Here is a 27,123-nt window from a genome sequence, read left to right as displayed (position 1 = left end):
CGCTGTTGTGGTAGTAATCCTCCGGTGTAAAGTGACGGCCGCAAACGTGCAAATCCTGGCGCCGATCGGATAGTGACAGTTCGATGCGCTGCAGCCACTCCACTAGTCTGCTGCCTTGCAGAGAGACATGATATCAGATGCAGACAAAGTCTCCCACATCTAGCCCTACCGGTGGCTGCTCGTACTTTCCTATCGTGCAACGCAAGCGAGCAACTTAGAGCACTTTTCGAGTACTTACTGTATGGAAAAGCACTGTTACGGCACGAAAATTACTTTCGTGTCTTTTACCATAGTTTGTGTGCTTGTTCATTTAGAACATCATAGTAGTATTGCGAGGCGTGCCTAACGCGTGTAGGCAATGGATTACGTGTATTATGAGCTGTGCTGGCTTCTTATTATGTTGGTGCACTTGTCGTGCATGCATTTAAGAAGTGTGGAATACTGAACTCTCTGGACAGCACAGGTGAGCACCTCTGGGTGGACTTCTCCAACAATGCATAGTCTGAGGAAAGTGAAAGTGAATGAGCAGGCGGCATGGCTTTAATAAAGCAATGATCAAAGTGCAATAAATGTTTGTGATATGCATTAGTATATGGGGATGAAACTCCTTTTTTTCATTTTTGCAGTCTTAAAATAAACCCTTGTATTATGTTCAGGTTCTTATGGTAATACACCTTAGTTTCCAGTGGTAAAAAGTTTATGAGAGAAATCAGAAACCGGGAAGACATTGACCATGATCTGGTTAATTTTAATGTACTCTTTCTAAACATTTATCAGAAATATGAGGAAGTAAAGCAAATTTCGATTTTATATATATATATATATATATATATATATATATATATATATATATATATATATATATATATATATATATATATATAAACGAGAAGAAAGGGGGTTAACCGAGGGGCCTAATTTTTACGTCATATCATGAGAAGCCAACAAACACTGATACCAAGGACAACATAGGGGAAATTATTTGTGCTTAATAAATGAAGTAAAGAAACGATAAATTAATGGAAATGAAAGTGGATGAAAAAACAACTTGCCGCAGGTGTGAACCGAACCCACAACCTTCGCCTATCGCTTGCGATGCTCTACCAATTGAGCTACCGCGGCGCTGTTCCCCCATCCACTTTTCTTGGGTATTTATGTGTCCTAGTAGAACCCTGGGAGCGTTAGCCAGCGCCACCAGTCACAGACCTTGGCGGCGGACGTGGAACGTCCTTTTTGCCGCAGGCGTCCCGAGAATGTGAACTTTTTTGGGTGAAGGCAACTGGTCAATAAACCCACGCATGCTTCCTGAAGGCATCAATGTTGCCGAATTCAAGACCCTCGTTATAAAATAAACGAGAAGAAAGGGGGTTAACCGAGGGGCCTGATTTTTATTAGTCATCATGAGAAGCCAACAAACACTGATACCAAGGACAACATAGGGGAAATTATTTGTGCTTAATAAATTAAGTAAAGAAACGATACATTAATGGAAATTAAAGTGGATGAAAAAACAACTTGCTGCAGGTGGGAACCGAACCCACAACCTTCGCATATCGCGTGCAATGCTCTACCAATTGAGCTACTGCGGCGCTGTTTCCCCATCCACTTTATATATATATATATATATATATATATATATATGTATGGCCTCACACTCACATGTGCAGGTCATAAATACCAGGTTCTCTAGCCGAGTGCCATCCATGCGGTATAACCGAGCTCAGATTGGTCCACCTTGACTGACCAAGTAGGGCACCACTGTAGGTTAAATGAGGCGTACAACTCCTGCGGGACCCGCCGTGGTTGCTCAGTGGTTATGGTGTTAGACTGCTGAGCACGAGGTCGCGGGATCGGACCCCGACCACGGCGGCCGCATTTCGATGGGGGCGAAATGCGAAAACACCCGTGTACTTAAATTTAGGTGCACGTTAAACAACCTCAGGTGGTTGAAATTTCCGGAGTCCTCCACTACGGCGTGCCTCATAATCAGAAAGTGGTTTTGTCACGTAAAACCCCATAATTTAATTTTTAATTTAACTCCTGCGGGGACGGTAGAGTATCCGCCTCCCGTGCAAGAGGACCGTGATTCAAATCCCGGTGCCGCACAATTCTCCACCGGAAAATAAAAAAAAAAAACCGTGTGTTGAGAAAATTGCACAAACAGGCCTGGAGTGCGGCCTGATCCCGGTGACCAGAACCGGTAACGCACTCTCTCACCAGAGCAGGATTGGCCACCCTGGTGCAGTACATGGCCACAACCTCCTATATGAATACAACAATCAAACCCCGGCCCTCAGTCCCCAGCAGCCGCGAAGCAACTGACCACGGCGGCGGTCAGATCTGTGACGCTGCAGAGGGTGCTAAGAATACCTGGCTCCGGACAGGCCGCCATTGGAATCTGAACCTGGCAACGTTTAACGTTAGAACGCTATCTAGTGAGGCGAGTCTAGCAGTGTTATTGGAGGAATTAGAGGGTAGTAAATGGGATATAATAGGGCTCAGTGAGGTTAGGAGGACAAAAGAAGCATATACAGTGCTAAAAAGCGGGCATGTACTGTGCTACCGGGGCTTAGCGGAGAGACGAGAACTAGGAGTCGGATTCCTGATTAATAAGGAAATAGCTGGTAACATACAGGAATTCTATAGCATTAACGAGAGGGTGGCATGTCTTGTTGTGAAACTTAATAAGAGGTACAAAATGAAGGTTGTACAGGTCTACGCTCCTACATCTAGTCATGATGACCAGGAAGTCGAAAGCTTTTATGAAGACGTAGAATCGGCGATGGGTAAAGTCAAAACAAAATACACTATACTGATGGGCGACTTCAATGCCAAGGTAGGCAAGAAGCAGGCTGGAGACAAGTCAGTGGGGGAATATGGCATAGGCTCTAGGAATAGCAGAGGAGAATTATTAGTAGAGTTTGCAGAACAGAATAATATGCGTATAATGAATACCTTTTTCCGCAAGCGGGTTAGCCGAAAGTGGACGTGGAGGAGCCCGAATGGTGAGACTAGAAATGAAATCGACTTCATACTCTGCGCGAACCCTGGCATCATTCAAGATGTAGACGTGCTCGGCAAGGTACGCTGCAGTGACCACAGGATGGTAAGAACTCGAATTAGCCTAGACTTGAGGAGGGAACGAAAGAAACTGGTACACAAGAAGCCAATCAATGAGTTAGCGGTAAGAGGGAAACTAGAGGAATTCCGGATCAAACTACAGAACAGGTATTCGGCTTTAACTCAGGAAGAGGACCTTAGTGTTGAAGCAATGAACGACAATCTCATGGGCATCATTAAGGAGTGCGCAATAGAAGTCGGTGGTAACGCCGTTAGACAGGAAACCAGTAAGCTATCGCAGGAGACTAAAGATCTGATCAAGAAACGCCAATGTATGAAAGCCTCTAATCCTACAGCTAGAATAGAACTGGCAGAACTTTCTAAGTTAATCAACAAGCGTAAGACAGCGGACATCAGGAACTATAATATGGATAGAATTGAACAGGCTCTCAGGAACGGAGGAAGCCTAAAAACAGTGAAGAAGAAACTAGGAATAGGCAAGAATCAGATGTGTGCGTTAAGAGACAAAGCCGGCAATATCGTTACTAATATGGACGAGATAGTTCAAGTGGCTGAGGAGTTCTATAGAGATTTATACAGTACCAGTGGCACCCACGACGATAGTGGAAGAGAGAATAGCCTAGAGGAATTCGAAATCCCACAGGTAACGCCAGAAGAAGTAAAGAAAGCCTTAGGAGCTATGCAAAGGGGGAAGGCAGCTGGGGAGGATCAGGTAACAGCAGATTTGTTGAAGGATGGTGGTCAGATTGTTCTAGAGAAACTGGCCACCCTGTATACGCAATGCCTCATAACCTCGAGCGTACCGGAATCTTGGAAGAACGCTAACATAATCCTAATCCATAAGAAAGGGGACGCCAAAGACTTGAAAAATTATAGACCGATCAGCTTACTGTCCGTTGCCTACAAAGTATTTACTAAGGTAATCGCAAATAGAATCAGGAACACCTTAGACTTCTGTCAGCCAAAGGACCAGGCAGGATTCCGTAAAGGCTACTCAACAATAGACCATATTCACACTATCAATCAAGTGATAGAGAAATGTGCAGAATATAACCAACCCTTATATATAGCTTTCATTGATTACGAGAAAGCGTTTGATTCAGTCGAAACCTCAGCAGTCATGGAGGCATTACGGAATCAGGGTGTAGATGAGCCATATGTAAAAATACTGGAAGATATCTATAGCGGCTCCACAGCCACCGTAGTCCTCCACAAAGAAAGCAACAAAATCCCTATAAAGAAAGGCGTCAGACAGGGAGATACGATATCTCCAATGCTATTCACAGCATGTTTACAGGAGGTATTCAGAGGCCTGGAGTGGGAAGAATTGGGGATAAAAGTTGATGGAGAATACCTTAGCAACTTGCGATTCGCTGATGATATTGCCTTGCTTAGTAACTCAGGAGACCAATTGCAATGCATGCTCACTGACCTGGAGAGGCAAAGCAGAAGGGTGGGTCTGAAAATTAATCTGCAGAAAACTAAAGTACTGTTTAACAGTCTCGGAAGAGAACAGCAGTTTACGATAGGTAGCGAAACACTGGAAGTGGTAAGGGAATACATCTACTTAGGGCAGGTAGTGACCACGGATCCGGATCATGAGACTGAAATAACCAGAAGAATAAGAATGGGTTGGGGTGCATTTGGCAGGCATTCTCAAATCATGAACAGTAGGTTGCCACTATCCCTCAAAAGGAAAGTGTACAACAGCTGTGCGTTACCAGTACTCACATATGGGGCAGAAACCTGGAGGCTTACGAAAAGGGTTCTGCTGAAATTGAGAACGACGCAACGAGCTATGGAAAGAAGAATGATGGGTGTAACGTTAAGGGATAAGAACAGAGCAGATTGGGTGAGGCAACAAACGCGGGTAAACGACATCTTAGTTGAAATCAAGAAAAAGAAATGGGCATGGGCCGGTCATGTAATGAGGAGGGAAGATAACCGATGGTCACTAAGAGCTACGGACTGGATTCCAAGAGAAGGGAAGCGTAGCAGGGGGCGGCAGAGAGTTAGGTGGGCAGATGACATTAAGACGTTTGCAGGGACAACATGGCCACAATTAGTACATGACCGGGGTAGTTGGAGAAGTATGGGAGAGGCCTTTGCCCTGCAGTGGGCGTAACTAGGCTGATGATGATGATGATGATGATATATATATATATATAAAAACTTGGAAAGACTTAGGCAATTACACACACTGAAAAGAATTTTTTTTAATGCAAGCCTGGAAGCAAGAATTTGATTTCAAGCAATAAAAATTTGCTCACCAAGGGTATTGTGGACGCCTTCTGCTTCCTCCTTAACTGTCTCATCTAAGCGCTCCAAGTTCTGCACCAACTGGGCTACAATCTGGCCATCAATCTAGGGCAAAAAGTAACAAAGCATTCACATGTGTTTGGAGTTGTAGCTAGCAAGAATGTGATTACAACACACATTTGGATTGAGCAAGATGCACATTGGGTGATTTATATGGCTACTTCGGTGCAATTTAGAAATTAGCTGAGTCATGGAGGAAAATGAAAAAGGGAGGAGAAAAATAACAGAGAGAAAACCTGTGCTTACACTGTACCAAGCTGAAGGAGAGTATGTAGTAGTCTACATAAAAGCACTGATATGACTAACATGTTAATGGCACATAAAGATATTTTCCTATTGCTTCCTTTTTTCCGCATGAAACTAAAATGTGTCATTCAGGTGAATGCACAGCCCAGTCCCACTCAAAATCATAATGCTTTGGTGGGCCGACAAAAAATTGTATTTGTATATTTTTATGTTCTAAGAAAAGAAAAAAGAAAGAAAGAACAGTGGTGGAACAGCCATTTCACCTTTCGGCACAGGCCCTGGTGCAGGCAAAAAGCAGATTTCATGCAGCAAGAAGCACTTTTGGCACAGGGTCAAATGGATGTGTGCTTGCAATATACAATGCAAATTGTAACTGATATAGTCAATATGTTGTGGAGACGGGTTTGCATGAGGCTTACCCTGCAAGCACAGTCAGGAAATGATGTGATGCTCTTCCACACCGCGATGCACAAAGAGCGCTATGGCAGGTTCGTCAATACAGAGCAGAGACGGCACAGATCGTCAACGCGTGTTTAATAATCCAGGATGCAACATAGTGTGAGAGTCACGGCTTGTGTGCAAGACCGATCGAGTATGTGCACCTGCACTGAATGTGACATCATATGCAATATACTCATGTCATGCCATGCACATTAGGGAGCTTTCGAATAGGGGCCGGAAAAAAATGGCGTCAGTGCCACTACGAATGCGCGACGCAAATAGGGTTTTGCTTTTGAGTCTGCGACGCTATTTTACCGAAATAATGCAGTGACCCAAACTAGATGCGAAAGGTTTGCGTCAACGAACATAGCGAAACCCATCGAAGTGGCAGCTCTTGCAATGTACCACATTTGACCTCATTCGCTAATACCATTCTTAACTATGCAACACATGTGATTCTGATCGCATCGGCTCTTTTGCAAAGCCCCGCTATCACCCATTAAGTGTAAAAAGTTCACCTTTAATCCTAGGTCTGTTGGTTTTGACTTTAGTTTTTCTAGCTGCGAAACTTTGATGGAAGGAGGGTTTCGCTCTCATGCATGCTTTGGCGCAGGCTCGGCACAATTTCCTGCCAAAATGCCGTTTTGGCGCAGGAAGGTGCAAAAGCCAGTTCTTGATATAGTTTGGTGAAATTGGCGTGGCTGTTCCACCACTGAAAGAAACTCTGCTTTTCAAATGGAAGCACAGCAGCATCAGTCTTGAGGAAGCACTGACACAAAATTTCAGCCTTCAGATGCTTGTGTTGTTTCATTCCACTGTATACATATACAGGGTGTTTCACGTAACTTCAACGAAGGATTTAAAAAAATTGGTGAACCGCAGCAGAATGAAACCAACGACATATGGTTTGCTGTATTGTGGCGCTCCTTAGAGTATTTTTTTATATTCCACTTAACTATGGAACATCTTTAATAACAAATTTAGGGCCAAGTGAATTTCATTACATTGTAGAGGGGATTCAGGAATGACAGATCCAATTTTTTGTGGCAACGTATATGCTGCGTGCGTGTGGACTATTTGCTTATCAAAGACAGGGACCTGTCTTTTCCACATACTACCGTAGAAGGTGCTGATGCACTGTGAAGCTGATGCCCAGAGCTGTGGCCGCTTGCTTTGCCACGGTCTGTGCACACGGTTCTCTCGCTCGAAGCACGGATGAGAGCGCTGCAATACGACAGCGCATGAGTGCAGTCATGTGGTTTTATTTCATATTTCGTGGGCTTACGTTAAAGGACGAAAAAAAATCATGCAGCATGTACGCTGCCACAAAAGAATGGATCGGGCGTTTCTGAACCCCCTCTACAACATAACGAAATGCAATTGGCCCTAAAGTGAATATTAAAAAAGAAAAGAATAATTGATCTCAGTTAATTAACCATTAGGTGGAATATAAAAAAAAAATATTTTGAGCTGCACCACATGATGGCAAACCATATGTAGTTAATTTCACCCAGCTGCAGTTAACTGCTTTTTTAAAATTCTTGGTTCAAATTAAGTGGAACACCCTGTATATATACTGTATCTCTGAGTACAAATGACAAACATCACTCAGAATATATTGTATTATTTAGGACCATACACGCACTACATCAACATGACACATTTTGTGGCTCTTTTACTGTTTGTGGCATCCTTTGATGACTGCTGATGTCCCTGATTAGAATGTCTGCGTGGAGCAGGATGAGGCATGATGCTGCTCCTAGGGGTGTACGAATGTTCAAAAATTTCAAATAATGAATCAAGTATTGTCCCATTTGACATCGTCAGTACCATATTATCCCTATAATTTAAAATACAAATATTTTTCGAATATGTTATGTTGTGGCCTGTACCCGATCAAACATAATATTGAATTGGAAATGTAATACTTTTCATCTCATACACAGTGGATGCAACATACTAGAGCACACTGCTTTGCTCAGTCAGCCAGATTTTTCTGGCTATACATGATCACTTGCAATAAAATGTTGCTTAGACACAGTATTTGGCAGTGGGTATTGCTTATAACTATTTTTAGAAGTGGCACCTACGTCCTCTGATGAGATTAAATTAGAAAATTGCTATGGGGAAAAGAGAGGTTTTTAAACATATTTACAAAGGGTATTTACAAAGCATTTACGGGCACACAAGATGGAAGCCAGTCCGCATGACATCAGCGAGCGTTGACGTCTTCTGTACTGTCTACAGTTTCGTCTCTGGCTGTGCTTGGTAAAAATATGTTTCATTGCTGCATACTTTACACAATAATGGGTCCATCTGCCGCAACAATTGAAATAAGTGAAAAGGTGCTTTTTTTTCACTCTGCTGTTGTTGCAGACAACACGCATGTCTGATCACGACAGTATACTCGGATATTAATTGGTCCACAATGCTCTTTATAAACTGATAATTCATGACCACATATTCTCCTAAGAGCCTTGATTTGCAAACTATCTGCTAAGATGTTGCTGACGCTACTTTGTTTTTAATAAAATATGCTTTATAATGTGAAATGTAATGACCAACTTTCTATTGCTGTGAATACCAGGATGTTAATACAGTCAAACCGCGATATGTCGAACACGGATATGTTGAATTATTGCGTAGATCGAACACTTTCTATATCACCTTGGAAATCGCATGTATTTTAATTTTTTTATTTCGAAGGGGGTCGAATGTAAAAAGAATATATTGAACTCCGCCACCCCAGACCACGTGCACTCTGTTGACAGGCCTTTCCGCAACACCCTCGAAGATAGCGGTGGCGCGATGAGCGTTCCCGACTGCTGCACACTATAGCTGCACACATTGATCATGCCGAGGGCACCATTTGAATGTAGTGGCGTATGCACGTGGGGGCTTGGCTAGTTCGACAACGTCAATGACACATTGCATTTGCCACACTGACTCCTCCTCGGTGCCGCGCTCTGCGCCTGCTGTGCCTCGCAATGATTAGCAGTAGAGTGTACTACACTCTACTGGCGGTTTGCATCCACAAAGAGGTGTGACAGTGCGCGCTCACTGGGCTCACTCATAGACGCCTTGGCAGACGCCACTTAATACTTTGTTACTGACAGTGTTTCAAAATGCTCCGATTGACGGGCGTGGAGATCGCAGAAGTAGCAGTCAAACGAAGGCACTGCTGAGGTTGATCCCACAAGCGCTGATGCTGCCCTGCTCCCGACTTCAACTGAAGCTGTAGTTGCTTTGGCCCTTCTATGCCGCTACTGCGGTGCAATAGAGGGCACCGGCCTATCGCTTGTGGATCGTTTAGACTATGTTGAGGACTCCGTGTTTAAGCACGCGGCTGCCAATAAGAAGCAGGCTACACTGCTGCAGTACTTTCAGCCAAATAAATACTTTGTGCTAAGCTTCAAGTGAGTATTTACTGCGCCACGATAGGGGCACAATTCATTGATTGATTTGCATAAGTTGTTTATGCATTTTTTACGTGATTTTATTACGTGGGTTTAACTTACTGAAACTGCACAGTAGTTCACGAGGGACGTTGTAGTGGAGGGCTTCAGATTAATTTTGACCACCTGAATTTCTTCAACCTGCACCTAATAATTTTTGTGTTTCGCCTCCATCAAAAAGTGGCCATCGCAGTCGGGAATCGAACCTGAGACCTAGTGCTCAGCAGCAGAATGGCATAGCCAAGGAGCCAACACAGTGGGTGCAGCAATGCAAGAGCAACTGTTGGAAAATTTGCCAATGAGCATGGCCAATCCCAGAGTCATATCAGCCTCGCCTGACGATGTATATGAGGACAACCACAATTTAGACAGCAGCAGCACGGTGCAGCATGTGTGTGGCTAGTAAAAAAATGCTGCAACTGGCAAATGAACTAGCATGCTTCTCTCCATCATTGGTTTGTGAGCACAATGGGACTAGACATTGGGACTAGACATTAGGATGTGAGACTATTACCTGCAATCACTGTCGTATGACACTCGGCTAGCTATTTTAATCCTCAATTTGAAGTAAGGTCACAAGTGCTCATGATTAATGAAGCTATCATTAATTGTTCAGCAACTAGGCTGAGGAAAAAAGAAATGTGTCACAACTACTTCAAGGGGAGATACACCTAGGCAAATAATTTTCATTACTAGCAAAGAAGTCTCAATAAAATTTGTATGGTATGTAGAGTTTTGTTTTTGTTAACAAATCTACTCCTATATTAGCGTAAGTTTATTTGGTTAATTACATAAACGGCATTGACTTTAGAAAAGCATGCTCACTCGCACAGGCTAGTGGTATCTTATTGGATGTGGTAGAATGTTTCAATTATATGTACTGCTAGAAGGGCCAGAAAATAGTTCAGCACAGAAAATTTGCATGCTGCAACTCTAATGAGGAAAAATATTTTAAATATAAACCTTTTTCGAGCATGATATTCACAACAAAAGAATGAATAACGCAGGACCCAGGCAAATGAAGTGAAATGAACACATTTCTGTGCCTACATGAAAAATTTGGTTGAGATTGTTTAACATTTGGAAGATGTTTTAGTGCCCACAAAGCGTGAAATTGTTGACATATAACATACAACAAAGAAAAATGTATATGTACCTAATGGAAATCTTTGCAAGCAGTATGGACTGGTAGTTACACAGAGAGGCCACAGAAAATGTCATTTTTTTAGGCCACTTCCAGATTAGGCATTAAGTTTACGTTTCTCTGGCTTTCTGGCCCACCTATTTTTTGCAATAATTTCAAACTGCTAATGACACCAATATTAGTGACCGGACACATGTAAACAAAGTCGTGCTCGTCAAAGTGTTCCTAGCCACTACCATACAATCAGATCTATTTGTTATCAACTTCTCGTTTGAATTTCCACACAATTTTCAGATAAATATAGAATGTTCAAGGTTAATTCTGCAAGAGAAAACTCAAAAGTGACTATGTCTCGACAAAAATGTGACTATTTGGCCCCAAATATCCCTTAAACAGAAAGACCGTTGTTGCCAGGTGAATACACTATGCTTCTCAAAGATCCATATTTGTTAATAATAAAGCTAACTTGATGACATTTACACACAATTAGTGTTTAATCTCCTATTTTTGAATATACAGTGAAATCTCGGTGATACGAATTCGGATTATACAAATTTCGCTGTGATACAAATTTTCGAAATTCCTCAGCCAAATTGCATTGTGAATAATGTACAAAAATTCAGATGACCTGTACACATTTATCACTCGGGTGTGGGTGATATGAACATGCGAGCAGCGAGCAGCCGATGGTAGCGTGGGCGGCGTGGGACGGGTCAGGATTTTTATTGCTGCCGTGGATGCGCGCGGGCTCAAAAGCAATCAGTCCTTCCCCGCCAACGCTATTCCTCCTCTTGACGTGTTTACAGTAGCAGCGGGCGAGGTGCTGCTTTGAACGAGCAGAACATTTCACCCCCTCTATGCCTGTTCGTTCTCCCTGACCCCTCCTATCTTTTATTTCCCGCATAAAGACCCAACGGCGATAAAATCGTCGCCGAGTGCCATATGCTGTATGTGCGAGCGTGAGCCAGCGAACGCGGCTCATTCTCGCATGCGCCAGCAAGGAAGGCAGAGTGGAAGCGCGCTTTTTCCTGTCGTGGGCGAGGCACGGGGCAGCGGCGAGGGAGGGGGGATGTTCTTCTTCGGCGACTCCTGCTTACGGCGTGGCCAAAGTGCGTGCCGACGCGGGCCTCATCTTGAAAGCGATCTGTGATGTTTGCAAAGTGCGCTTAGTGCCGGTAGCTTCGTATGCGCTATGCTTTCAAGTTTCGTTCGCTTTGAAGCGACAAATGCACGGAGCTCAATTCGCTCGCTGTTGGTGCCTCGATTCATCACTGCAGCGTTTTGACAGCTAGTTTCCGCGGTCGTCGAGCGAGACATGTTCATGCCTACCTGTGCGCGCGTGACACCGTGCTTGTTAATTTAGTTGGTAAGCGAATGCTTACAAGTTTATATGGCCAATAAAACTACAGTGTAAACAGTTGTAAAAATCCACGCTGTAAGTGGTGCCGCGTTATAACCAAAGCATGCTTTTTTCGGCTTTTGCCTATGCCAAATGGACCACCCACTTTTCAAACACAACTTATTACATATTTCACTCACACACACGTGCAACACAATCGCAACACACAGCAGAAACCAAGTTCTCCTGACAAGTGCGGTATCAGCGGAAGATCGCTGTTATTTTCGTCTGGAGATTTTTTTAAACAGCGCTTCGAACAATTTCGTCCTCTACAAGGCTTAAAGGGACACTAAAGCGAAGCAATTAAATCAGTTTAGACTAATGAAGCATTGTTTGAGAACCCTGCAGGCAGTCAATTGAAAATAATAGTTTGATTATTAGATGAGAAAATGAAGGTCAAAGTATCAGTATTTGAATTTCACACCAAAACCCCAGCGCCAGTACGTCAGCATGACGTCAGGGATTCCAAAGTATGTTTTCGCATTTGGGTCGCGTTGGCTGAGTAAAGCTTTCCGAAACTTGCCATGTTTAACCCTTTCGCTGTCGGACGTTTCTGGCCGTGACGCACCCCCAGTGTCTGCTTGGTTTCAGGGAACGAGCATAACAGGGAATGAACATAGCAATTTATTTTTGATTATGATTGGTATACAAATAACATAGTCAATGCAATATGCACATTTCAGTGTTCTGCAGCTGTTGTTAGTAAGCATCATCATCATCATCATCATCAGCTTGACTATAAAATCCGTTCAACATCCGAATCTGACGATGCGGAACCCTCTTCCTCGCATGCGACTCTGTCCGAGTCCGAATCCGAGCTCGGCTCGTATTCTGAATCGGAATTGAGCCACCGTTCCAATGAGCAGACGAAGGTCCCGCGCGCCGAGCCATCCGAAAGTAACCACGCGCAGGGAGGATGCGCTTTCAGTCGCCCGCACAACGGAGAGAAATGGTACGTTGCGTGATCAAGAAGACAGAGGGAGATGGCAAAAGGCTAAAACAAAGTTCGAAGAGCTTTACGTTTACTGCTGCAAGTCGGAAGCGAGGGTGCGGCGAGAGAGCGAAAGCAGCAATCGAGTCACCCTTTTTGGAGAGGCAACGGCACGTGCGCCTGAACTTGACGCGCTGTAGCAGGCACACCAACAGAAGAAAAATAAAAACCTTCAAACCAGCGGAGATTACAGAACAACCCTTGAACCCATAACCACACGCGCGTGACGCATGATCCAGCGAACGCGGAGCCACCGCGCCACTCAGCAAAGAGAAAGTGGGGAGTGGCAGTCGCACCGTACTCTTCAATATATGGATTAACACAGGTCGGGGCAAATATACGAACTTGTAGAAAGAGTCAACAGATGGCGTGGCAAATCCAGGAGCGCCTGCTTTGCGCTCAGGCGCGAAATTTTGAACGCACGATAGAGAACGTACCGGTACGTCAGTGACACCGTGGGGGGGAAGCGCGATGACGTACCGGTACGTCCTTGACAGCGAAAGGGTTAATATTTGGTTCCTTTAGAACACAATGTAGTCAATCTGTACCGCTACATAATTACCGTATTTACACGACTGTAAGTCGACCACTTTTTTAAAATTTGAAAATCTGAAGTGGGGGGGTCGACTTACAATCGAAACCAAAACATGGCACCGCCAAAGAAGCGAGACCAAAGGGAGTTACAATTTTATGTTTGCTCTATGGCCCTACCTGTAGGTTTTCGCTACCCACGTGTTTGTTCACTTTTTGAAAGGGTTTTTCAACATTTTTTAGAGTTTTACAGTCCACACAACCATGCACACAACACTCATCAGGGGGTGTCGATAGTTGATGGAAGCGCCACTGTTCCATCCGCGGCAGCACCATATGGCAGCACCCTCAGAACGGCGGCGCTTGCGGGGAGTATCGGTAGTTCATGGAAGAGCAGATACTGGTCGCGGGTTTCTCTTCGCCTGTTGCACTTAGCTTTCCTTATAGTTTGACGAAATGCATTGGTTTGACGCGTTCCACTTGACTGCCGGCTACGTGCTACTACTTAACTGCTGGCTACGTGCTACTTCTATGCTTCCTCAGTCGTCATGAGTGCTCCAGGCCCACTAATCATTCGGCAATCGTTCACAGTAGCGTTCAAGAGGGCTGCCATCCTTTACGCCGAAGAAACAAATCAGTGCGCAGCGGGCCGCAAGTTCGATGTTTCTGAACGGGTGGTGTGAGAGTGGTGACTGCAGCGAAGCGAAATTTTCACCCGTGACGGCAAGTGAGGAATTTCCCACATGCCGAAGTCGGGAAGCTTTCCGGAGCTGCAGGCTAAGCTTGCGGCGTACGTTGCTGAAATGCGCGATCGGTCCCTGCCAGTGAAGTGCGACATGGTCATGAAACAAGCCCGGATCTTCGCCTTTTAAGGACCTGCTCCGCCGTACGAGTGGCTGGTGGCAGAAGACCATGAAATTACGCCAACCGGACCTGTCAAAAGAGCGTCCCTGACGGCTGCGTGTGGTTGGGTGCATTCGGCCAGGGCTGCTGTTCCACAAGATGTCGTGGTGCGGTCGTTTGCTAAATGTGAAATTTCGCGGGATGACGACGTGCTGTGGCAATGCCTCTTTTACTAGATGCCAGCCGCGTTGTCCGGTAAACTCGGTTCCGGGCCCTCTCCCTTTTCTCTCCTCCACGAAAAGGCAAAGAGCGCCGCTTGTGGCGGACATCTGCAACCTAGATCACGTGCTGCGGCCTCTGAGATTACCATGGCATCTGTTGCCATCTCGGAGGTAGCAGGCGCGGCGCGCGGTGGCACGGTTGCGGAGCAGACGACGTCGACTGCGGGAAGCGCGTTGCATGGAGCCGCGCAGACGACAGGCTATGCTACATTTTTTGTTTGAATGTTTGAATAAAGAAATGAAATCTCGATGTGTGTTAAGAAATGCCATGAAACATGTTTTTAGGCTTTCAAGAGTGGTTTACACAGTTCTTGAACGCGCTTTACGAATATTGCGACAACAGTTGGAGTTAGCAGTCGTATTGCTTTGCATCAGTTTGTTTGTGAAGGATTTCGAGTTGACAGACGTACTTCGTCGCAGGATTTGTTTAGGTGAATGCCGGCTCTTTACGCTCGCAGTTCCTGCGCCTTTTATCTGTCATTTATCCATCAATTTAAGACCTCCTAAATGTGAATCCTTGTACCCGTGGTGTCCAACAAAGACTGCAGTCGTCATGTCTTATTGCTGTGTACCGCAATGTAAGTCAAGCACTCAATGCCGACGTCCCGGCGTATCGTTTCATGAAATACCGGTCGACAGCAGTTTGCGTGAAAGATGGCTTGAGGCTATTCCTAGGGAGAACTGGATGCCCACACTAACTTCAAACTGTTTGGTAGTTTGCAGTTTGCACTTTCGGGAAAGCGATTTCAGAGAAAGCTGCAAAATGTGACGTCAACTTAAACCTGGAGCGGTCCCCAGCTTGTTCAGCGAGCGCTTTTCGCGAGAGCCAGACACTGGGTGTGCCATAGCGGAAAAACGCAAGCGGGATTTGTCGCCCACAGGCGCACTTGGCTGCATGCTGCCTTCTGAAAGCAAAGTACTTTGCTCGCAGCCACATGATGAACAGTCAGCCGAGACAAACTTCAACGAGGACCCTTCTGGAACTGCCACAGAATTTTGCCCAATAGCTGTTCCCGGCTGCAGTTTGGAACTTGTCCAGCGAAACCAAGAACGACCCACTATGAGCAACTTTTTTTTTGGCATGGCAGCCAGTAAAGATACACTAAACGAGGACTCGGCGCCTAATCGGGACCCTGGCTGTACTATTCCGATTGGTTCTTTGCCATCTGGTTGCTTGCAAGTGAACTCAGAAAACAATGGAGCGCACTTTTCAGAGCCTGCTGCAGGGGAGGGCAATGATGCACAAACAGAAGACCAAAGCGCTCTAACAGATTCAGTGAAGTTTGCATCTAAGAAGAAAAGGCAACCAACAAAGGCTTTGCGCTCGTTCAAGACGCAAACAAAATGGAGCTCAAACACGTCAAGCGTGTTTGTAGAAAGAAAGCGATGGCGACGAAAAGAACTTGCGCTGCGAGCAGAAAATGATAAACTGCGCAGAACTGTAGACGCCTACAAAGAAGAACTTCAAAAATTGAAAGAGTGCTACGTCTCTGCATTTCTGGAAGTTGTGGCTGACGCCGAGGAGGGGACGGCAAACGCAGTGCTGCTCCTCGACCAAGTAAAAAATTATGAAAAGAAAACACCACGCTGGTCGGAAGTAACAATCAGGCATGGCATCGTAATGCGACACCTCTCGACAAAAGCCTACGAATACTTGAGGTGCGAAGAGCTTCTCAAGCTACCTTGCAGAACAATGCTACAAAAATGCTTCGGTACTACATCCGGCGAAGTTGGTTTCAGCGAGTTCGTTCGCTCCCGCCTGGAAGCGGAGCTTGAGAATCTGGACACACCAAAGTCAAAAGTGTGTAGCCTCGTTGTTGACGAGATGAGAATTAAACAAAAGCTGCTCTACCACAAGCAAAGGGACGCGTTCATCGGTGATGTCAACCTAGGTCCTGACCTTGAGTACCTTGGTCCTGCAGCTGAAGGTGAACATCTGGCGAATTCACTGCTGTGTTTTCTCCTTTGTGGCCTGCAAGCAAGATATAAGATCCCTGTTGGTTATTTCTTCACCAAAGGCTGCACTGGAGACCAGCTCGCCGAGGTCATTTGCCACGTCGTCATCAAAACAGCCAGCATTGGTTTTGACATCATCAGAGTTGTAACCGACAACCACAATATCAACGTAACTGCTATGGAAATTCTGAGTGGCGGAGAAGCAAAAACACGGGCACCGCATCCGGCAGATCCATCAATGGATATATTTTTCGCATTCGATCAGAGCCACGTTATAAAGAACATCAGGTCTCAATTCCTGGCCAAGGAATTTGGTGAAAACAAGGAAATTTCATCAAAGTACATCAAAACGCTCTGCAAGAGGCAGAGACAATCAACAGTGCGGTCAATCAGGTTCCTTACAAGGAAGCACGTTTTCCCGTCGAATATTGAAAAAATGAATGTGAAGACGGCCGTGCAGTTATTTTCTCCTGCAGTAACTGCAGCACTCAAATACCTCCGGGATCAGGCAGGTCACAGGTGCGATGTTGAATTTGCATCTGTGGGGCCGACTGTTCAGTTCATGGAAGCCTTCCACAAGTGGTTCCCATGCATGGATGTGAGCAATCTTCAGCAGCACATCCATCGCAATGACGAAGATGCTTGTCAATTTTCTGAAATTGATGACCCAAGGCTGCATTGGCTTGAGGGCGAGTTCCTTTCTTACATTGAGCAGCTGAAAACTAAAAGCCGTGCGGAAAACTTCCTGAGTAAGGAAATGCACCATGCGCTCATCTTTACAAGGATGTCAAATGTGGAATCTATTCGGTTCCTTCTTTCTCATAAGAAATTTAAGTTTGTGCTTAAGCGCAAGTTTTCAAGTGACCCCATAGAGGCCATGTTTTGATTTCTGCGGCGTAGCTCCGGCTGCAACGATGCCCTGGATGTAAAAAGCACAGTGTGTGGAATAGAAAAGATGCTCAAGACCGGCATCGTTGCCTCCTCCGCCCAAAGCACCGTGAGAAGCTCGACATCGTTTTCGTCGACACAGATTCTACCAGTATGCCAGACTCCAACAAAGAACACGAGTACTGCAGAAAAGGTTTTAGACGCGGCGAACAGGCTAAAAGAACAGTGCCTCTCAGACACGCCATGTGCGTCAAATCCAGATGTCGCCAGCGTGGCGATGGTCGGAGGATTCAATGTGAGAGCGGCAAGCGAAAACATCCCCTGCGCCGAATGCGTTGCAATGCTGCAAGGAACCAAAGCAAACACTCCCCTCCTTGGCCTTATCGCACATCAAGATCGCAGGGGCTCATGTATCCAAGCCAAGAGCTCGTGAAACTTCTAACATGCCTCAGGAAATTTGTCGACAGCGTGCTCCCGCATAGAAAATCATTCTCAAAACCACTCAAGGTTTGCGTGGAAAAGAGTGTCGAACTCCTTGTGGGACTACCACTTCTGCGATGCGGCAACACAGATACCGTTCACCGCAGAAGGCTTCTGCATCTCATAACTACGAAGTTCATCAAGCCACTTTTCAGTAACTATGCACTTGGAACAACCGACAGACATGCCACTGTCAAGCTGCTGGAACGCAAACCCATTTCACGAAAAGTTATTAAAATGTAGACTCAAATGTCTACGCGTTTTGTCGCTGCAGTGATAATTCTCGCGCAGGACATTTGAACGACACACTCACGGCCATCCAATTTAAGCGTGAAGAAGTGGACGTGCTCAGTTCCCACAAAGAATATGAATGCCTCAAGACTGGCCATCCTTATCGCTAAACTTCTTTAGGGCTGGGATCAAAAATCTATGGGCACTTTGCTGAGCTAAACTGCGATAGGCGAAAGCCTATCTATGAGTGCCTCTGTTACTATTCTATGAACTGTTCTGCGAACGGACACCGCCGTGGCTGTGAGCATGGGATGCAATCACAGCCATATGCCTGCAAGGTTTGTCGCCGATGCCCACACGCGCATGTCCGCGCTCTCCCACGCGCCCACTCGCACAGCGCTCCTGGCATGACACCTTGTCTCCTTGCTCCCCTCGCCGGTTATCACCGCTTTCCTGCGTCCACCACGGACTGTGTCACGACACTCATGAGCTACTAAAGGCTTGCACCTTAAAAACTTTGCTTGATGCGCGCAACGCGTTCTCTCTGAAAGCGACCTGTGCTACATTGCTATGAGCACGTGTGACCTGATCGAAAGCATCACTACCTCAACACGCATGAGCGATTACGTGCGACTTCCAAGAGACGTGCTGCCGAATGCAAACTCTGCACATAGTCTGACGCGTTCTCTTGCGAGAGAGAGCGTCGGTGAACGTGAAATATAGCAATTATTCCTTGAACTGCTGGCAGTTTGAAGTGCGTATAAGTTAACTTCACGTGTTACACCAGGACAATTGTGTTCTGTGCGATCAATGAGCTCGGTCAACCAAGCAGCACTTCAAAACAAACTGCAATTAAGCGCTATTTCGTTCAAGCGCAGCCGACGAGCAAGCAGAAGCAACAAGCGATGAACTAGTAGAAACTCGACGATCTCCTGACGGCTGGTGCATTGGCGGAGGCCCCGACATCTCAAGCTAAAACGTAAGGCCCAAGTTTATTTTAGAGTGCGTGTGTCGATTGTATGCATGTTACCGTGCATGTCACTGAAAAGCGTAGGTTAAGGTAGCCAGTTATTTAGTGTTCTTTGAAAAAACACATTTGCCGCATAGTGAAAGAAAGTCTTGAACAGTAATGCAAAGCTGATAAGACGTATAAAATGCATGATCTACCAGCACCGTGCTGCATAATATCGAAGAAGCGGGTAAATAGTTGCGATAATGAAAATGACTAACGAACGAACATATATATATATATATATTTATATTAAAAAAAAAGACGCCCACGAGAACGCTCGCTAGCAGACGCCCCCGCATACCAGCACTATCGATGCGCCGGCGGAAGCAGCCAGCCGCTGTCTCCGGAAGTTGAAAAGGCAACGAGCGCCGCCTTTATGCTGAACTAAGGGAACCGCCGCCGCAATGGGAAAGCGAGCAACGCGGCGGGCATCTAGTAAGGGAGGCATTGGCTGTGGGACCGTAACAACGATGACGATGGCGGCAGTAGTGAAGACGAGTAGTGCAGTGACCATGTCAGCTACTACTAAATTTCCGTTATCGAATGCGCCCTCGGGTATGCTCTCCTTTTGTTTTATTTTTCCTGTCACGCGATATGGGGGGGTCGACTTACAAACGTGTAAATACGGTAAGTAGGCCCTAAAAGATGCCATCAAAATCCAAGATGTCACAGCGACCATGTGTGGGTACTTCAAGGAGGCGTCGCCACCTGTATTTCGTTCTTACACTTTTTCTGGCTTACTAAGCGTCTTATTGTTATAATAGTGGTGTTTTTGGTGTTGTAGAAAGGCAATTTACTGATGCAGAAGAAATCATATTGCACTTTAGAAGCCCTGAAACACTTTCTCACTCAAAGTGTTCTTCGCACAGTACATCTTCACTTTGCTGAGGTATTCCAAAGCATCTTTGCACGGGACATCTGGGTCTGGCGTCGGGTCGACATCGTCGTCCGACTCATCATCGGTTGCAAGCTCCGCGCCACCGCACACCGCTGCAACGATCGCATCATTCGTGCTCGCTTCCTCGCAGACGGGAAGCTCTGACTCACCGGCATCGACATATTCTTGGAAAGTATCTGTGGCAGAAACAAACTTGCTTTCAACAAGGCCAGACCACACGTCGTCGGTGTTGACTGTCTCATCGGCAACATTGTCGCTCGACTCATCGGCGTCAAGAGCCTCTGCATTGCGCACGATGCCTGCTTTGTTGAAGCACTTGCTTACTGTAGTGGCTTTTACCTGCCACCACGAAGCGGCAACCATATCAATCGCGCCTCTTAAATTCACTTTAAGAGGCTGCTGCTGCTGCAAGCTCAGCAAAACTCTTTCGCAGGTGCGTTTTTTGTAAAGTGCCTTTACGGTTGCGATGACACCCTGGTTGAGCGGCTGACATTTTGCAGTCGTGTTGGCAGGCAGAAACTTGACTGCAGTCAACTTTGGCTTGATGTTGTGGGCTGTGCAATTCTCGAGAATGAGCACGACTTGTCGCTTCTCTGCCACCATGTCTTCATCGAACTTGCAAAGCCAGCTTGTGAACATGTCTTGCGTCATCCACGCCTTTTTTTGGATTTGTATGTCATTGGCAGGTACTCTCGCTTTTTAAAGCAACCTGGCCTCGCTGATTTTCCAATGACAAACAGGCGGCCCTTGTCGCTTGCATCCATGTTAGCCAGGTTAGTGCAGAACAACACAGTCATGCACTCTTTTGAGGCCTTGCAGCCAGAGCAGGCTTTGCCTCTCAGCGCAAGAGTGCGGTTCAGCAGAAGGTTATAATATATGCCAGCTTCATCGGCACTGTATAAGTCTCTGTTCGTATATGTGGACAGCATGGTTTCCAAAGTTAAGCGAAGCCAGACTTCGATGGACTCGTCGTTGACACCACCGCTTTCATCGCACACCACTTTACAGCTGATGCAATGGCAAGAAAAAAAAGAAAAAAAAAAAAAAAACCCGAAACCCCGACAGCCGAAAAAAACCATGAACCAGAGGGACCTGGCTTTTTGTCGGACCATGGGGCCACTCACTGGTATGCTCTGAGCCCTAACTTCACGGAACCACCTGAAGAGCGCTGCGTCCACGTCTTCGTACTTCGACGTACGTATTCTCTACCGTGACAGGGAAGACGAATCTTGCTGCAGTTGCTGTCACAATTTGTCCTTGTTCTTGTATACGGTCGACATGGGTGTGTCAGAAACGCCGTATTTGGCTGCCACGGACGCCTTCTTCAGCCCACTTTCTATGTCCCTTACAACGCATTCCTTCGTCTCCAGCGATAAGGCATGCCTCTTTCTTTCTCACACTGCTTGAAGACGCCGCCGACGCCATGGTGACAAAAGCCGGACAAGACACGTGCACAGAGGACAACTACGACACGACGAGATCATGATGTGCACACACCAAATGCAACAAAGAGACTAAAAAAAAAAAAAAAAAAAAGAAGGAGTGCGCTGTTGTTGCTATCGCTTCTACCCTGCACACCCTGATTGGACGCTGCTATAGTGACGAAAACACTCACCCTCTTTCCTCTAAAGTCTCCCATTTTTCTCCTTTTTTTGTGTCACTTTTCGCCGCTGGTCTCTCCGTGCGCGCTCACGCTCCCCCTTCTCCGCGTTTGCGCGCCCGGCAACCGTGTGGACATGCGGGCCGTGCTCAACGCCTCCAAGACAAGGCTGTGCTCTGTGCACCGATTGCATGGTCGTGTGTGCTAAGAACCGCGCTATAACCGGTATTCTGCTTCGCGCGCCTATGCAATAAACGGTCCACCTATACATTGAGTTCTATAGGAGATATATCGGCGGTCAAAAAACCCACGCTATAACCGGTCCCGCGCTAAAAGCGGTTACGTTATAAGTGGTCTGCACTGTACTATACTCACTTCGTATAGCTATCTACTAATTTGCTATCGCAACCGGTGCTTCGCATTTCAGGCGAAACTGCGACTATTCTCGTTTTTTGGTGATACGAATTTTCGGGTGATATGAATATTTTCGCCGCCCCTTGAGATTTGTATCACCGAGATTCCACTGTATTTCTCAATATGAGCTTATTTTTCTATACACCCTGGATGTGAGAAAAATATGGTCTCTTGTGCAATGTTTGGGCTTCATACTAGGCCGGAGAGTGTGTTATAAAATAGCCTACACTGCTGCTTATAAACAATTAATTGCAAGCAAGCTCAAACATTACTTTCTTTTAGTTTAATTAAAGAAAAGAATATTTACTCTTGCCTATCATTATTGAGAACACTGATGAGCAGTTTCCTAAACTGCACATGACCAAATTTACAATAAGACCTAAATACCTGCATTCTATAGATCTTTGTTCAATCTCAGCCATGCAAAATTTGGCTGAGATTCAGTCATCAGAATTTTTGTGCACAAGCAGTGAGGACAGCCTTGCATTAAAAAGACAGGAAAAGAATAAACGAAGTTGAAAGTTTCTAAACATGCCTATTACTATCACAGATGATTAATTTACATGAAAGTTGGTCAGAATGCAGATCAGCTTTTTCAAAAGTGTAAAACTTTTTTCTGCTGGGTAGGTGATACCCTCAGAACCTTTGTAAGCTTTCTCCTCCAGGCAGACTTTCTTTGCTGCAATGTGATGATGAGATTTAGCTTCAGCTGTCCGTCTTTCAAATTTTTTTTTTATTTTGCTCAAAGTGATTAGCTACCAAGCTGAAAGGATGTCCAGCTCCCGTAGAACTTTCTAAAAGCCTTTGGTGAACCTCACTACGGCTACAGAAGTGGCTAAAGCCCCTCAATACTGCTCTCATCCGTCACCTAGGTTAAGAAGCGCTAACCCATTCACCTCAAATTTTCCACCTCATCTCTGACTTATGGAAGCGGAAGTGACGCCCTGATGTTTCTGCCATCCTTTCCGCAGTGCCTATGGCTGTGATGCTTTCTCCGCGACCATACCGCTGGCAGTACGCACGTAAGCTGAAGAGTGATTGTGATTTTTCCTCTATGAAATTCTGTCATGCTGTGATGCCACTTAGGAAACGTGGATGAGTAAGGATACTGGTTGCTCGTGTGTTCTCAGCAAGTCCAGAAACAATGTGGAAGACTATAACGAAAAGTAGTAGTGCCGAAACTTCCATCCAATTGCGGGAGAACTGGAACTAAGCAGCAGCGGCTTGTCAAAGGCTAGCATTACTTAAAAAAAAATGGCAGTAGACATGATGAAGGGGCTTTAAAAGTGGCCATCTCCACAACAGTGGGTGGAGATGGCAAATCCAGTTTTGGAGCAGAGCAACCAAATCTTGTTGAAAGACTCAGCCACGTTGGGGGCTTTGCCCTTAATACGTTGAGACAACAGCTTTTTGTCTGAAAGTCTCATACGTAGGAAGCATGGCCTTTGCCCGAGCACTGGTAAAAATTGGAGAATGAGCTGGTGCCAACTCAACCAAGCCTGGTGCTTGCTTGTTCTCCAGGAAAGCTCACCATCTGGGAAAAACTTGTGACCCTCATCAGCCAAGTATCATTCAAGCCTCTACAGCTACCATGCCTCAATTACGAAGGTAAATCAGTCTCTTTGCCCTTATTTTTTTTTTTTTGCCAAATTATGGCTGTACATACGAAGTCAATATATCTATTCCCAGTGGTGGATCTTTCTTGGACTGGCCCGGCCTTATCTGCTGGTAGCTCTGCAGCACAGCGCTGCTGTCAGTTGTTGAAGATGGCGGTTATCCTCCACGACAATGCGAGGCAACATGTGGCAATCAGAACCGCCAACAAGCTCCGGTCATTTCACGGGGAGAATCTGGACCACCCACCATACAGTCCAGACCTCGCCCCTTGTGATTTTCACGTTCTCAGCCCGCTGAAGAAGTTCCTGGCAAGACAGCGATCCCCGTGCAACAATAAAGCCAAGACAGCAGTAAGACGGTGGTTCCACAGTCAGCCAGACAAATTCTACCACAGGGGCACCTCAAATTTAATGCTGCAATGCAACAAATGTCTGAACCGGTCTGGGAACTATGTAGAAAAATAGTGTAAGGTACGTAGAATATGTAGTATGTACGTACGTATATTTGTAATTACCTGTGTGTACCTTATTTTGGCTAATAAAAAATAGGGGCAAAGACTTTCTGATTTGCGCTTGTAGAATAACTTTTTGCAGCCTTCAGACAGGGAAATGCCGTGACTTTTCTCACGTATGCAAAGCTTGCTCAATGTGCTACTATACCTTTAGAGCCAAGCTGAATGCCACACTTTGCTTCAATTAAACTCATGGTTTCAAAAGATCATTAATTCAGAGTGAAAAAAGGTTCAGAGCTTACCAATGCATCAATTAGCATATCTGCACCCTCTTGGCTTTCATGTAGTGAGTCCACATCAGTCAATTCTTGTAGAAGGTCCACGACTGCTATGGAAATGTCTGCAAATGCAATTTCACCCTGCTTAATTTAACAAACTGCTGCAGTGGAACACTAGTTATATGATTTCATTTGACGACATGAAAATGCTATTTACAGCTAGTAGTTGTATAGCCCAAGAATGAGCATTAAAGTTGTGGTGCCATCCCACACAACCTGCAAGATGGCAGAAGACATGGGACCTGCAACATCCCATGTCTTGTGCTGTCTGGAAAGGAGCTAAAGATCATCAACCTGAACCGTTCACATCGCAGCGTGCCCTGCAAGCAGGGCCAAGGTCAAACAATGAGCAAAGTCCAATGGTAGTTTCCTACAGTTGTGTGCACTCTGACCAAATCACTGACAATCCGGACAGAGAGCTCTATGGCTAAATAAAAGTTTCTTTTCATCTCAACCTGTTAAAGGGTCCCTGAAACAATTTTAGTCATACCTTAAATCATTTAGACATAAGCATATCCCATAGAATGCTTCCTCATGAAGCTTTATGATAGTAAGAAAAGTGACACTCATCTTAAGCCATGATATCTCCCCTCAACTTGTATTCCACAGGGCCATGGTTAAGCCCAGCCTCCTTTAGCATAACACTGTTCAGTGACATGCATGCGTGTGTTGCCTTGTCATCTCATTTTTGTCAGTTCAGGCTGCTATTTGTTCAGTGACAAAGTGTTATTTACTTCCAGTTGGGTTTGAACATGGTGTTTCCAGCCTCATTTGAATATGCATCATGGTCCTGGACTAAATTAGATACTGTGTGAGTACTTCTTCCTTCTCTCTTTCGCTCTTGCTCCTTCGCAGTAGAAGGCACTACCTCGCATGTATTAGTGCAGAAAATGTAAAGGTCACAAATGGCGAGCGACATATCAAAAGTTTTGCTTTGGTCCCTTTAGTGTTATTGATAGATGTACACAAAAATTCTTCTGGTCAGTACTGGTTGCTTATAGCACAAGGTTTCCGAAATAAGGCATAAAACTGGGTTAGTTTTAATATGTAAATAACAGAGAGTGCAACATGAAACAGGAAAAAGAAAGAGCCAGCATTGGGCTTTGTCTTGTGTGCTCTATTTTCGTCTCATTGCTGTTTGGACTTTCAGCCATGAACCATGAATTCCACCTTAGATGAGACACATGCATGCTCATTTTCTACATGCCTGTTTTTTTTTTTACTGCAAGTTTTTCCCTGTGGAAAAGGTACTTCCAGAAAGTCAATGCGCTGTTGCCGCTCTTGTCATCTAAACTTGTGGACCCATGGTTGAACCACCAAGTATTTGGCACCGGCAGCTACGGCGAATGGTCACCATACAGTAATGCAATACCAGTAAGTAGGGCTGTGTGAAACAGGCCAGAAGGAAGAGGACAAGTACTAACTGCCAATTGAAATTTATAACTTTAAATGGTGGTTTATATAATGACCAACAGAAAAATTGTGAGATCAGGAGCAAAAATTCATCAGAACTAGTAACGACAAACTGATTAATGAAAAGAATGAATAGGGTATCACAATCCTCCTCAGCACATACTGGCATATTCAAGGAATGCAAAATCCCTTTGCAATAGAGCAACTGATGGCTTGCTTCTGAAAGAGTCGCTTTCACACGCTATGCTGGCTGCTTTGGCAATGATGCAGGTGCGATCATCTCTTTGCCTGAAGATGACCACTGTGTGCTTGAACACGGGTGCACAGCCGTATGCGTGACAATGCAGGGCTAGGAGACCTTCTTTTTCTTCTTTTCACCCAATGGGTACAAGGCTAGTTTGCTTGAATTTACTTAGCTAATTCATTATTACTTGCACATCTTTTAGCACGCTACCAGCTGCTGGAGGCTCAGAACCTTACAAAATTAGCAAAACTGACAGCACTCAATCTACATGGCTAAAGTGCATGTAACAATCACTAATAAGCTCATATAAATGCCAATTATACCAGTATTCTCATGGGCCAAAAGACCCAAGATGCTCTGGACAGAATTCAGTTCAACCAAGATTGGATAGAGCTCTGGCTGGGTGGCTACAATGTGCATCTCTTGCAGGATGTCATTAAGTTCCACCTCAGAATCCATGAACCTGCGAAGAAAGCACAAAGGCATTGTATCAACAGTGTCCAAGTAGATCCATAGCAAGGAAATTGAGCATAAAGATAACCGAGAAGAAAGGGTAAATGATATCTTTGCTAAAGAATAATGCAAATCCCACACACTGCGGGGATCGGTCTAGGTGAAGCTGGGGCAAGCCGTCAAAACAAAACATCTCAACAAAAGACTTGCAGGGTACATCAGCGATGAAAGTGCCTTGTAAATCATCAGCCAGGTGGCAGAGAAATGCAACAAAGCACCGCCACTGACCACAACATCCAAGCCTTTGGACCCCACAAAGCTCTCATGCAAGAACATACCTCAAAGAGCTGGTCATTGACAGAAGAGGCCACATACTCCTTTGACAACGAAAACGGGA

General features: G+C 45.3%; 1 protein-coding gene across 2 annotated transcripts in view; it reads right to left on the bottom strand.

Annotated features, from left to right (window-relative positions):
- The window catches only part of LOC126547065 (beta-catenin-like protein 1), a 156,746-nt gene that overhangs the window by 113,999 nt on the left and 15,624 nt on the right, over positions 1-27,123 (bottom strand). For both annotated transcript variants that reach the window (XM_055062722.1, XM_050194912.2), the window contains exons 5-7: positions 26,597-26,736; positions 24,581-24,678; positions 5,352-5,445 (exon numbers count right to left, since the gene is read on the bottom strand). In XM_055062722.1, the coding sequence (XP_054918697.1) occupies positions 5,352-5,445; positions 24,581-24,678; positions 26,597-26,736 (332 nt within the window). The remainder of the gene's footprint in view (positions 1-5,351; positions 5,446-24,580; positions 24,679-26,596; positions 26,737-27,123) is intronic.

Source organism: Dermacentor andersoni, chromosome 1 (assembly GCF_023375885.2).
Source record: "Dermacentor andersoni chromosome 1, qqDerAnde1_hic_scaffold, whole genome shotgun sequence".
In the NCBI taxonomy this organism is placed as follows: Eukaryota; Metazoa; Arthropoda; class Arachnida; order Ixodida; family Ixodidae; genus Dermacentor; species Dermacentor andersoni.
The sequence above is the reverse complement of the archived record's forward strand: the minus strand, read 5'-3'. Positions and strand labels throughout refer to the sequence as shown.